The sequence below is a fragment of the Canis lupus genome, chromosome 17 (genome assembly GCF_048164855.1).
Source record: "Canis lupus baileyi chromosome 17, mCanLup2.hap1, whole genome shotgun sequence".
Lineage (NCBI taxonomy): Eukaryota > Metazoa > Chordata > Mammalia > Carnivora > Canidae > Canis > Canis lupus.
The window spans coordinates 31,826,529-31,840,106 of NC_132854.1; the positions used below are offsets into that span (position 1 = coordinate 31,826,529).

The window sequence follows — 13,578 nt, forward strand, 5'->3', positions numbered from 1 at the left end:
CTAGTTACTAGATGGCTGTCTTTTCGCTGTGTCCTCTCATAGTGGAAGAGACAAGAGATCTACAATCTCTATAAGGACTAATTCTAATTCATGAGGGCTCTGCGCCCATGACCTGATGCCCCCCCAAACCCCACCTCCAAGTACCATCACAATAGGTATTATGATTTAACATATAAATGGGGAAGGGGTGACAGCAACATTCAGTCTTTAGCAATTCAGGTGTCTGCTCAGACATCACCATACTCAAGAATCCTTCCTTGGTCACTCTATCTAAAATAGAATCCCCTTCATTTCCCATTACTACTCCTTTATACTACTTTGCTTCACCACATTTACCACCTGCCATATTTGTGTATCTCCCACCATAATATAAGCTCTATAAGAGGGGTGATATAGCCTGTTTTGTTCACTGTTTTATCTGCATTGCTGAGATCAGTGACTAGCTCATAGCACTCAAAAAATATTTGTGGTTTGAATGAATAAACATGTGGAGAGAGAAAAAGAGAGACAGAGATGCCCAAATCCATTGAAGAGTTGATCTAATGCTAATTCTTTGAACATGCAGTTCAAAGAAGGCGCAGGAGCAGCCTCATAGTCCTGTGGTCCCTATGCCTTTGCCCACCTGGGTCAGTTGCATTTTTCATTTTAACAGGTGATAATCCCAGCAATCTACTCTTACCCTCCTTAGAGGAGCCTCAGATAAAACAATCTAAAATAAATAAAAATTGTATTTTTAAAAACTGGCAGTTTTAAAAAGCAAGACCCAAGTGTCCTAGTAAAATATTTGCCTGCCCCACAAAGAGAGTCAGCCAAGAAATGGCTGTAGCAAAATCCCCACTGCAAAGTGTAGTTGGCTCATTAGTGGAGGAAGCACAGATTCCTGAAACATGACAGCCTCTCAAAGCTGGGGTGTGCTCAGGGAAAGGTATGGTCTCTCCAGGCCACTGGTTAGTGTGCTGAAACCTTCCCTAATCCTTTCCTGTGCAGAAAAAAAAAGCCCAAAGCCTGATAGAGAAATAAGGTCTTAGCTTCTCCAGGATGGAACAAGCCCATAGGAGACAATGATCATTTAAATTTCCTGTTAATCCTTTAGCCAGTCTCCTGTAGGATTCGATTCTGGGCTGTGCTTAGACTACTAATATTGGACTGATCGGAGATTCTAAAGCTGACTAGAAAGTTATAAATCTGGAAGAGGAAAGAAAAAAAACAAAAAACAAAAACAGCAAAACCCACACTCCGGATTTTCCCATCTTGTGCCAACACTGCCACCTAGTGTTACAAATACAGAAAAGGCATTCTGAGTAGTAAAAATCCTCAGAGTCCAGGATTAGGAACACAATTGCACTCTATGCTCTTTGTTAATTTCCTAAAATCATGTCAATTTGCTTTCATCTCAAAAGCTGAAGTAAAGGTTTTAAGAAGATAGTTTCTCTTTTCTTTCTTTTTCTTTCTTTCTTTTTCTTTCTTTTTTCTTTTCTTTCTTTCCTTTCTCTTCTTTCTTTTTTCTTTTTTTTTTTCTTTTTTCTTTTTTCTTTCTTTCTTCTTTCTTTCTTCCAAAGCTCAGCCATCACCGTTCAGCCAAGAGTTAACATGTGTTGTTTCTGTTGGTCAGTCACTTTTCTAAGAGCTTTCTAGGAGTTGACTCGGTTCTTGGCCCCAGGAAGCTCATGAGATATAGGCTATGAGTGACCTGCCCATTTCTTGTGTTTCACACATGAGAAGAGTGCTGCACGGAGAGGAGACTCAGTCAGCCAACGTCATACATCTAATCGATGCCCTGCCACAGACCCTGTGACTCTCAACACCCACTGCTGTCTTAACCATTACACCATCCTGACCTCATATGCAGTGCTAATTGTCATGAAGCCAATACAAAATAATTAGAAAACTTGGATCCAACCCTCAAGGAGTTGTGGGACAAAACAAGACAGCTCTTTATGGAAAAAGCAAAAGCCAGGGTGAGACCCAATGCTGTATCTCCTCACAAATGGCTTTTCCCAGGAAGATGCAGGTCTTTGAAAGTTCAAGTTTCTACCCCCCGCTGTGTTATAACCAAACAACACAGGGAGTCCCACTGCTAAGCTCCAATTCTCCAGCAGATGTAAATCCTCTTCACCTAGGGTAATAAAAATGCATTAAAAGGGTGTACGACAGGAAAATCCACACAGGAAAAGGCAGACCTAAATTCCAGTTCTGGTCTGAGACACCTTAATTCAATTCAATTTGCTTCTTTGGGTTTCAGTTGCCAGGACTGTAAACCTTTTTAATCCCAACTCCCACCTTTGAAAGTCATGCATTAGCTCAGTTTAGGAGAAAAAAAAAATAAAGAAACATATGCTCCCAATACTAATATTTATGTATAAATCATATACATAAATATTGTATAAAATATAAGGTTGTGTGCATTAAAATATGCTAAAAATGGGGCAGCGGTTTAGCGCCACCTTCAGCCCAGGGCTTGATCCTGGAGACCCTGGATTGAGTCCCCACATCAGGCTCCCTGCATGGAGCCTGCTTTTCTCCCTCTGCTTGTGTCTCTGCCTGTGTCTCTGCCTCTCTGTGTCTCTCACGAATAAATAAAATTTTTAAAAAATATATGCTAAAAATGAAGGTTAAAAAAGGGATCAATATAAAAAACAGTATTTTAAAATATTTATTGGTATTAAACTTCCCTCCCTCAAAAAACTTTTTAGATGTTTTTGTGAATATGAATTAATAATCTCTAATTTTATAAAATATCTTGGTTGTTGATAAAAATAAAAAAGCTTAGAAGAAAAAAAACTAGGAGATTTGGATGTCGGGTAGTGTATGGGCATCTTTGGTCTGCACGGCTGTCACAAAGAGGCAAGTAGAGAGAGTTTGTCCTTGGCTGGTCCTAAGTCCTGACACTCATTGCTTAATGCTACCTACCATTTAAGCAGAAGTTTTGTTAAAAATGAGCTGATAAACTGGAATTAAAATAAAAGCTTTTAAAAACTAGCTGGTAAATTTTCATCCCATAGTTACTCAAACTGTAAAATGTATCATTTGAAAATATTTTTAAGCATATTAGTTTCCAATGAGAATTGTTATGGGGCAGCCTGGGTGGCTCAGCGGTTTAGCACTGCCTTCAGCCCAGGGCCTGATCTTGGAGACCCGGGATCAAGTCCCACATCAGGCTCCCTGCATGGAGCCTGCTTCTCCCTCTGCCTGTGACTCTGCCTCTCTGTATCTCTCATGAATAAATAAATAAAATCTTCCAAAAAATTGTTATGCATGAAATATTTATGGTTTTTCACAATAAAGCCATATAACAATGGGAACTTTTTAAATTTTCAACATATTCTACAGCCTATGCTTTTTGCAAAAGGAATTACTTTTTATTCATTTTTAAATTAGTATCTTTATTGTACAAGATTATTAAGTTTATGTTTTTGTACTTTAAATATCTACTAGAGAAAACCACAGACAGCCAAGGAAAAGGAAAAAGGTCAACAAATTTGGAAAACTTTTTTTGCAAAGGAAAAAATGTGTAACATCTTCAAGTTCAACTACTGCCAAACGGAGTAAAGAAAACAAAGCATCGAACATTACTGCCATCAAGTATAGCAAAAAAAACAAAAACAAAAACAAAACTGCAAGATTTTCATAGTTGTTCTCTTACTCATTACAGAGTGTTACTTTAGTCTGGTAAGGCTCTTGTTTTTAAAGAGTAGAAAAGTGGTTGCCAGTGTCTGACCAGTGGAAAAAATAGGGTATAAATTCTCAGTTACAAGATGAATAAGGCCTAAAGATCTAATGTATAAAATGGTGGACATAATCAATAATACTGTATTGTATAACTGAAATTTCCTGAGAGAAGAACTTAAATGCTCACACCAAAAAAATGTTGGAAATACAGTGGTCTTCCCCTTTTCCTCAGGAATACATTCCAAGATTTACAGTGGATGCCTGAAACCAGGGATAGTATCGAACTTGACATATACTATGTTTTTTTCCCATGCATACATAAGATAATGCTTAATTTATAAATTAGGCACAGTAAGAGATTAACAGTGACTAATCAGATTTATAATAATATATAATGTAATAAAAGTTATTTAAATGTGGTCTCTCAAAATATCTTACCCTTTTTCTTATATGGATGGGAGATGATAAAATGACTAGGTAATGAGATGAAGAAGTGAATGACTAGGCATTGTGAGGTAGCGTTAGGCCACAATATCATTTTCTGATCATACTTGAGAAGGAGGAGCATCCGTTGCCAGATCTTGGGGGTGGCTGGGGTGGGGCGGGGTGGGGGAGGCAGTTGTTAACTGAAACCTTAGGAAGCAAGTACCAGGATAAGGCGGCACTATTGTATGTGGGGTGATGGATAGTTTAATTGATTCAACTGGGGGGGTTCTTTTCATAATATATACATGTATCAAATCACTGAAAAAAGATCTTTTTTGTAAAATTAACATTTGGGAATTTCTGGATACAATTTAAAGCTAAAACTTGGAAGTTGGAAGAAATGATGTAAAAATAGCTTAATACAGGAGACTCTCTGTACCTAAATCCTGGAATCTTTTTATTCCAAAATACTGTTTCATCAATGTGTAAACATGCACAGTTTTACCATAAATAATTTGTAATGCAGACATAATTTACTGTTGATTATGTCTTCTGGGATGTTTCCCTTTTGACAGCTTATAAAGAAATAATTCTTGTATTCCATCACTGAAACAGAATTTAGCAAATTCTACATGCTGAGATATGGTGCAGATACCTGTGCTGGTAGCAAACCTCCTACAATGAATTTTTGTTTTCCTGCTTGTTTTTTCTTGACCTCGGCAACATTTCCTATGCCTCTCCCAGTAATACTTGTTGCCAAAGGAACACACAGGTGTGTCGGGATCTATGCTCTTGCCAGTGTTCCAGCTATTTTAACCTCCACAGGAAGAACAATAGGATTTGTATTTCTACTATTTGCAAAAGACATTTGTAAACATTTATCATTGTAGTATGTATATGTAGTATGTAAAGGACAGATTGAATCTTGCCTTTAAAAATCACTGACAAATTTGTAGAGGTTCTTTTTCATGTTTTTCATGCTTAGTTTTTTTTTTTTTTAACTTGCAAGATGATGCCCTAAATTATAATGCATCAGAACATGCCAACCAAGAGCACTATTGTCAACCCCTGCAGAGTGTAGAATTCCCAGTCAGCCCTCAGGATAAGTCATGGTTTCTGTGCCACACATGACTAACAGAAAAAGACACGCATATGTGTGTCAACCCTTCTAGGAAATATTAGAAGAGCTTAAAGTTTTTCTTTTGAAACATAAAATGTGGGATCCCTGGGTGGCACAGCGGTTTGGCGCCTGCCTTTGGCCCAGGGCGCGATCCTGGAGACCCAGGATCGAATCCCATGTCAGGCTCCCGGTGCATGGAGCCTGCTTCTCCCTCTGCCTATGTCTCTGCCTCTCTCTCTCTCTCTGTATGACTATCATAAATAAAAGTTTTTTAAAAAAAAAAAGAAACATAAAATGTAAATGAATGTAATATATTCTTCCTACAACACAGTGGATCATCTTGCACTTCATTTTGGAGACCATCCTCACAATACATATGTCATGAACTAGAAGAGCAGGCAATGTCCAGGTCATTGGAACCCCTACCATTAAGTCCACTGAGACCATAAATGACATTTTATTAATCTTTTAGTGATGAGCACACAGGCTACAATTTGAGAAAATATTTTTAGTCAGAATCATCCTAATATACTCCCTTTAACGAGGCATGAGGGGAGGATATTAATTTCCTATGTGTAGTTGGTGAATATCAAAGTGGCCATGGGATGCTGAATAAATGCCCCCAACCTAATCTCTGGAACCTGTGATTGAGGATCGAGGGGGTGGAGATAAAATTTTGCTAATAGAGCAGTCATGTTGACCAACGGGATGACATATTTGAAGAGAAGGGATGGATGCTGAAGCATAATCCTGGATAGGCTGTACTGCATAGACCTCCAAGTCATCAGTCAGATGGGGAAGGAGATATCTCAGTGGATGCTACCATGTAGGGCTAACCAAAAGAAAGACCAGAGAGGCCAACAGGGCTGCAGTGAACCTTGGCATAAAAACCAGGGGGAACAAAATTGTTCTGCAGGCCCATCACAGGGCCAAGATTCTGCCCCTAGGTAAACAAGGCCAAAGGTCAGATGCCACCCATGGAGAAGAAGAGGGGATGGGGAAGATCCTGATTTGACTGATTTAGATCTGGAAAAGCTGGAGAAAAGAAATAGACTAGATGTTTTTGCATTTAGATGGGCTGAGGCTATAAGCAGATACTAATTTCAGTGACAAAAAAATGTTATTTTTCATAGCTAAACTTCATAGTATGAAAATACAACATTTGCTCTCATGTCCCTAATAAATCTGACACACAGTGAGTACTCAACAGAAAATTGTTAAGGTGAATGAGTTCACCTAGTGGTAGTGGGAGAGGCTCTTTCCTGTCTTCTCTCTAATCTGCTTCCATCTGGCCTCCTCTGCAGTTAGGAGCTATATTCCCCAGACTAGAACTTACACATATTCAGAATGAAGACATCATGGGTGTCCAAAATCTCATTTTACCTCTAAATTTGAAACTGCCACAAACTTGGTATTTTATGACAAAGGGATTGTAGGGAGCTCGTCTGGATTTGGAGGTAAGAAATGGATTTAAGAGCACACACAGGGATCCCTGGGTGGTGCAGTGGTTTGGCGCCTGCCTTTGGCCCAGGGCGCGATCCTGGAGACCCGGGATCGAATCCCACGTTGGGCTCCCGGTGCATGGAGCCTGCTTCTCCCTCTGCCTATGTCTCTGCCTCTCTCTCTCTCTCTGTATGACTATCATAAATAAAATAAAAGTTTTTTTTAAAAAAAAGAAACATTTTATGTTATAATCCCATGATATTGTTTAACACATTCTGTTGACCCTGTAACTCTCTTGAAGATTCTGTATGACAACTCTGTGTGAAGCTCTTGAGCGCTTTCACTAATCAAGATCTTTAAAGCTCTTCCTGGACGGTAAGTATTTTCAACACAATTTTATAACACAATTCTGTGGAAGATTATTAAAACTTCTTACTATTAAAAATAGAGAAAAAAATAGGATTTATTTAACATTCCCTAGGAGAGGCCTGGCAAAAATCAGGAAAACGATGTAGCAGTGTTTTCTAGGTTAATTCAGGCTTTTGACTTACATATTTTTATGTGCTACTTGCTGCTACTTTTTTTTTTTTTTTTAAGCTAAAACGCCTTACTAGATCCATAATGACTTCAGTGTCACAGACCTACATGTGCGGCATTGATCTGCCTGTTGGCACTTCGGGCTAAATAGAGAGTTCCTCTTACATTTGTCAGAAGCTCATTCACCTTTTCGACCTGTTATGGCAGCAGGAAAACATCCGTCAAAGATGGCCATAGGAGGTCTGTGTGTGCTCTTAAATTTTTATTTATTTATTTATTTATTTATGATAGTCACACAGAGAGAGAGAGGCAGAGACACAGGCAGAGGGAGAAGCAGGCTCCATGCACCGGGAGCCCGACGTGGGATTCGATCCCGGGTCTCCAGGATCGCGCCCTGGGCCAAAGGCAGGCGCCAAACCGCTGCGCCACCCAGGGATCCCCTCTTTTTTTTTTTTTTTTTTGCTAGTTCTTACCCTGTGATATAAATGAAAATTAGCTAAAATGCCACCATTACATTCTTGAATAGAACAAACTTTCATCTACTTTCCTCTCTGAATTTAGCACTGCAGAGGTTCCAGGTTTCTCAGGAATCAGTCCTTAGACATATTCTCTAATTAGAACCTAGGGGAGGTCTTCCTGATTCTCAGCTCAAGTTTTAGCTATATACTGATGGCTCTTCATTCATCTCTCCAGCCTGAAGCTCAGAACTCCAGACTTTAATAGCCAGATGCCTACTTGACACTGTCATTATCTATAGACTGTTCAACCTTATCATGTTTAAGAACCACGCCTCTGATCTCCCTGCTCCACCACCCCAAATGTGCTCTACCCACAACCTTATCCATTTCTGAAAATGAAGATTCCAATTTTCAGCTTCTCAAGACAACACTTTAGACTTTGACTCTTCCCTTTCTCTCACACTTCATCCAATCCTTCATCAAATTGTCAGCTTCACCTTCAAGACACATACACACACCAAATAATCGGCCCACTCGTCATTACCTCCCCTGCCCCTACCCTGTTGAAGAAAACATCCTCTGCCTGGACAATTTCAAGAAAGTCCCAACTCGTCTCTCTGCTTTTATCTTTGCCCTTCTGCAATCTATTGTTCACACAGTGGTCTGCAGTCCTTATAAAACATAACTCCTTTCACTCCTCTGCTCACCCTCCAATGTCTCCATATCTCAAAGTAAGAGCTAAAGTTCTGTAATAGTCTGTTGACCTGTGTCCTCCCTCCCCACATTTCCTACCATCCTTTCTCTCATTCTGTTCCAACCCCATGTTTGCTTCTTGAACACACCAAATATTCTACCTTTAGACTTTTGCACATGCTGTTATCTGTATCTGCAATGCTTTCCCCTCAACTACCTGTAAGGTTTGCTCCCTCATTCCTTCAGGATTAGGCTCAAAGGCCAAAGAGGCAGCTTCTGACAACCTTATGAAAAAGCATGGCCACACTCCCATTTCCAGCACCAGGAGTATCCTCGTTACACTCTGCATCACTTGTTCTTTACTGCCCTTATCATAGGTTACATTTTCATGCCTTCTTTAAGATTTTATTCATTCATGAGAGACACACAGAGAGAGGCAGAGACATAGGCAGAAGGAGAAGCAGGCTCCCTGTGGGGAGCCCAACAGGATTTGATTTCAGAATCTTGGGATCACACCCTGAGCCAAGGACAGATGCTCAACCACTGAGCCACCCAGATGCCCCCATGCCTTTTTTTTATCTTTCTCTCTCCCAACCAGAAATCTAAGTCAAATCAGAAGCAAGGCTTTATATTTATTTGTTGTTTTATGCACAGTGCCAAAAACTGCCTGGGACAAAGTATGAATAAAAAATACTCGAAAGATGAATGGATAAAGAAGATGTGGTTTATGTATACAATGGAATATTACTCAGCCATTAGAAACGACAAATACCCACCATTTTCTTTGACATGGATGGAACTGGAGTGAAATAAGTCAGTAAGTCAATCAGAGAAGGACAAACATTATATGGTCTCATTCATTTGGGGAATATAAAAAATAGTGAAAGGGAATAAAGGGGAAAGGAGAAAAAATGAGTGGAAATATCAGAAAGGGAGACAGAACATGAAAGACTCCTAACTCTGGGAAACGAACTAGGGGTGGTGGAAGGGGAGGTGGGCGGGGGGTAGGGGTGACTGGGTGATGGGCACTGAGGTGGACACTTGATGGGATGAGCACTGGGTGTTATTCTATATGTTGACAAATTGAATACCAATAAAAAATAAGTTTAAATCAAAATAAAATAAAATAAATAAAAACACTAAATGAAGGCAGCCTGGGTGGCTCAGTGGTTTAGCGCCACCTTCAGTCCAGGGTGTGATCCTGGAGACCAGGGATCCAGTCCCATGTCAGGCTCCCTGCACGGAGCCTGCTTCTCCCTCTGTGTATGTCTCTGCCTCTCTCTGTGTGTTTCTCATGAATAAATAAATAAAATCTTAAAAAAAAAAATACTGAATGACTGCATCTTTCCTTGTTCCTAGATGAAGTAACACATACTCATGGGCGTATACAAAGGTACTGTAGAACCAGTGTTTTTAGAAGAAAATCTCTGAAAACTGTCCTAACAATTTGTACTAATGAAATTGTCATCATTAAGCAAGATAATGTGAGAAATGTGAGGGGAAAAAAGTCATAAGAATATACTGAGAGTCAACAGGATAAGATGAAGACAAGAGGTTTAGATGAAAAGGAGTAACAGAAAAGATGTTGGATCAGAAAACTAAAGTCACTACCTAAGAACTAAAGCTTGCACTAGAGGCAAGAACAAGCAGAATTAATGAGACAGAAACTGAAGCAGTGATTTATTTATTAGCTTGTGCTGCTACTACACATTGAGGGCTACTGCACGTCAGGCAGACAACATAACAATAGAAATTTGTTTTGGCGAGCATGCAGTGAAATGGACAAGCTCATGTACTGCTTGTGGGATCTAAGCTGGTAGCATCTTTCTGGAAGCCACTTTGGCAATAGGTATCATGATAGCCTTAAAATGCATATTTTCAGCCTGAGTTTGTATTCTGAGACAATAATCTCATATCTATGACAATATAAAGAAATGAGATGATCAAAGAGTCCATCGCAGGATTTAAATTAGAAATGTATTTATGTGTATATATCTAACCGTATTATAGATATTAAAATGTTCATTAGAAACAATTGAAGTATACCCAGAATTATCAACTAAATATGAAAAGCATCAAACAATGGAGCACTACACAACCATTTATAAAGATAATTAGAAATGATTTGAAGAACACAGAAAAAAATCACAATCTAATGCTAACTAAGAATGCAGGGTAAATATAGAGAATGAGTTCAAACAGAGTTCTTGTCTTTGGATTTTGGGAGTTGAGAATTATATTTATGCTCTGGGGCATTTGATAAGTTTTCTTCAATAAGTACATTCTTTTCTTAAGATTTTACTTTTAAGTAATCCTTACACCGAGTATGGGGCTTGAACTAATAACCCTGAGATCAGGAGTTGAATGCTCTATTGACTGAGCCAGCCAGATGCTCCAATAATCACATCCTTTATTTCACATTATTAAAGTAATAAGTACTAAAAAACAAAAGCAAACTAAATTTTTAATTTTCTCTCATAGAGCTTATTTCTAACCTATTCCAAGTATAGTTCTCATACCCTAGAATTATCTATCCGTTATAAAAGATTCGTGCAAGTTGGTATTTTTGCTCAAAGTATGCTAAAGTTTTGTATTCTTGCACCACCATTCCAGGTTCCTAAAACAAGTACATTTGGGGTTGTTTTCTCTATAGATTTTCTAAACTCAAGGCTATTTTCCTTTGTCACTGGGGAAGCAGAAGAATAAGATTTTATCCAAATGATCCAACAATTCATCATTCATTTCACTTCTTACCATAGAAGTGTACAGTATTCAGAAACAACCTTCCAGCAAAAATAAAGTCCCTAGTGAAAGTCTTCCAGTAAAAACAGTATCGAGATTATGGTGATAATTTCATAGGTATTCACACATATCCAACTTGTCATATTGTACGGTTTAAATATATGAAGTTCATTATATGTCACTTTATGTTTTAGTAAAGATGCTCAATAATAAATATCAAGAAAAGCCACATTCTGAAATAGGATTAAAAGGCTTGGGAGGTAGACAAACACATACACACAGAAGAAAAAAAAGAGAACCAGTCTTTAATGCATCAGCAAGTTTATTTACAAATGCAGTTGAACAGAAAGACTACTAGAATTCTTGGAGAAAACCTTTGGTATACAAACCGTGATGATTTTGTACTAACGAAAAAAAGCAGCTGTCTATTGGGCATTGCTTAGCGATCATTCTGGTGAAGAAAATAGAGATCCCCTCATCAAGCAAATAAAATATGCTAAAAAAATTTTTTTTAAAGCACAATATCTTATAGATGAAAAGAAGGATACAGAAAGCAAATTTGGGGGTAGATTTTCATGAAATTTTCTATATGGTTCTGCATTAATTTAGTATACATTACAATAAACAGGGAAAATGCAATTATATATTTATATTATTTCAAATAATGTCTCAGAACCTTTAAAAAAAAACAATAAAATAACCCTCTTCAAAACACCACTAGGAAGTCAAACTAGATCATTGTCAGCGTCAAAAATATTTCAAAGTTCTTATTTTTCCCTTGTGCTTTTAAGATGAATTCAAAAAAGTAAATACTGTACTTTTCCTCCCACACGGAAATTACCTTCTTATAAATAAACAACAAAAATACAGGTTCTACCAAGACTATAATGCTCTGATGTAATCTAGAGAGACAAAAATGTTTTTTAAAAAAGTGTTATCCTTTTTAAAAAAGAGCAAAAGACATACAACACGTATTTATAGATCTACATCAGCAGAAACCACCTCTTCTTCTATCTGCAACAGTGCTTTCGTGTGGAGGTTTACATCACATGGCAGTTGGCCGTCCAGCTGATCAGGCAAGGAGAAAAAAAGAAAAGGACTTAGGATGTAGGAATACTTGGATATCACCACCCGGGATACATAGCAGTAATCACTCAGAGAATGGCCCCATGAGGTAGAGAGAGTGACCCTGTCACTCACTTAGGATAAAGCTAGGCAAATCACAGTCTCGGTTCTAGAATCCTTCATTTGCAAAAACAAAGTAAAAATAAACTGCCGATATGGAAATAAGTTACACTCAACTCTCTATTATTTGTCCTAGAGGAGAGAAAAGGCATGGGCAATTTTTCCAAAACCTCAAGGTTCCAAAAATCAATTCTATTCGGCTTGGGAATTTGATTCAAGAGAGAAAAGCGCACACACATACACACACTCCCGCCGTTACATGCCCAGCCTCGCCACTCTCCAAACTCAATGGTTGTGTCCAGAGAAGAACTGGATGCTGGAGAGAGAAGGTCGATGACCCGCTGACAGATAAAAGAGAGTTGACTGGGCTGAAACCATTTTCAAACCACTCTTCACATAAAGGGCCATATAAATACCTCAGAGTTCAAAAGCAAATGGTTTTGCTGATACCACTTGTAACACCCTTTCACAATAAGGAAGAAACACATGTTACCAGCATCAAGGTTCAAAATATCAACAGCAGTAATGGTTGTCTTTAGTGGCTAGAAACAATATGCAATCTATTAAAGCTATCCTAGGTTTTATAACACAGAAACAAAAACGTGCTTAGACACAAAATTAGCATGTAAAGTTTTTGAAAAACTCAGTTTTCCCAAAAATGATACTGAAACATCTTATAATCAGATTTAATGTTCTCCTTTTAAAAATAGTATATATACTAATATACGATTATATAGTAACAAAGCATAAACTATTCTTTACTACCTTCTTTAAACCACAGTTTTTAAAGTTGGTCCTGTCCTTAATCACATAAACAAAGCCCCCTGTGAAGTAACAGAAGTCAGCTAATAATGAGGGACCGATTCTTACCCAAGAAACAGATTATGTCCTCATGTCATTAGAAGTTTCTACAAACACAGAGCAGACAGCACAGGATGCTGTCCTGACTCAGGCATGTGTCCCTCTCCAATTCCTCAGCCCCCCAACCCTTCGAATCATGTCTGGAATCTGGAGCACTGACCCACCACTCACCGTGCCCTCTTTGAAGGGAACACACTAAGATTCCTAAAGCCTGGAATTCTAAGGCAGAGAGCTTGAGGGGGGCATGGCTGCAGGTTCAGGGAAATGCATGGGAACCCGTGGTCTCTTTAAAAGACAAGAAATTTTCTCCCTGATTTGTTCTCTTACATTTGAATCTGAGATAGCAGTCGTTGCAGTACAGTTGATGGTTTCTGATTCTGACTTCGGCTCCTGAGGAGGAGCCTCCGAGGTCACACTCGCAGGCCACACACTGAAGGACAAGAA

The 13,578-nt window shown here is 38.6% G+C and overlaps 1 protein-coding gene across 39 annotated transcripts in view; it reads right to left on the minus strand.

The window, feature by feature from the left end:
• Window positions 1-11,392: 11,392 nt before the first annotated feature.
• The window catches only part of LMO7 (LIM domain 7), a 197,460-nt gene continuing 195,274 nt past the window's right edge, over window positions 11,393-13,578 (minus strand). For all 39 annotated transcript variants that reach the window (XM_072782765.1, XM_072782754.1, XM_072782760.1 and 36 more), the window contains 2 exons: window positions 13,462-13,564; window positions 11,393-12,156 (listed from right to left, as the gene is read on the minus strand). In XM_072782765.1, the coding sequence (XP_072638866.1) occupies window positions 12,134-12,156; window positions 13,462-13,564 (126 nt within the window). In that variant the 3' untranslated portion in view covers window positions 11,393-12,133. The remainder of the gene's footprint in view (window positions 12,157-13,461; window positions 13,565-13,578) is intronic.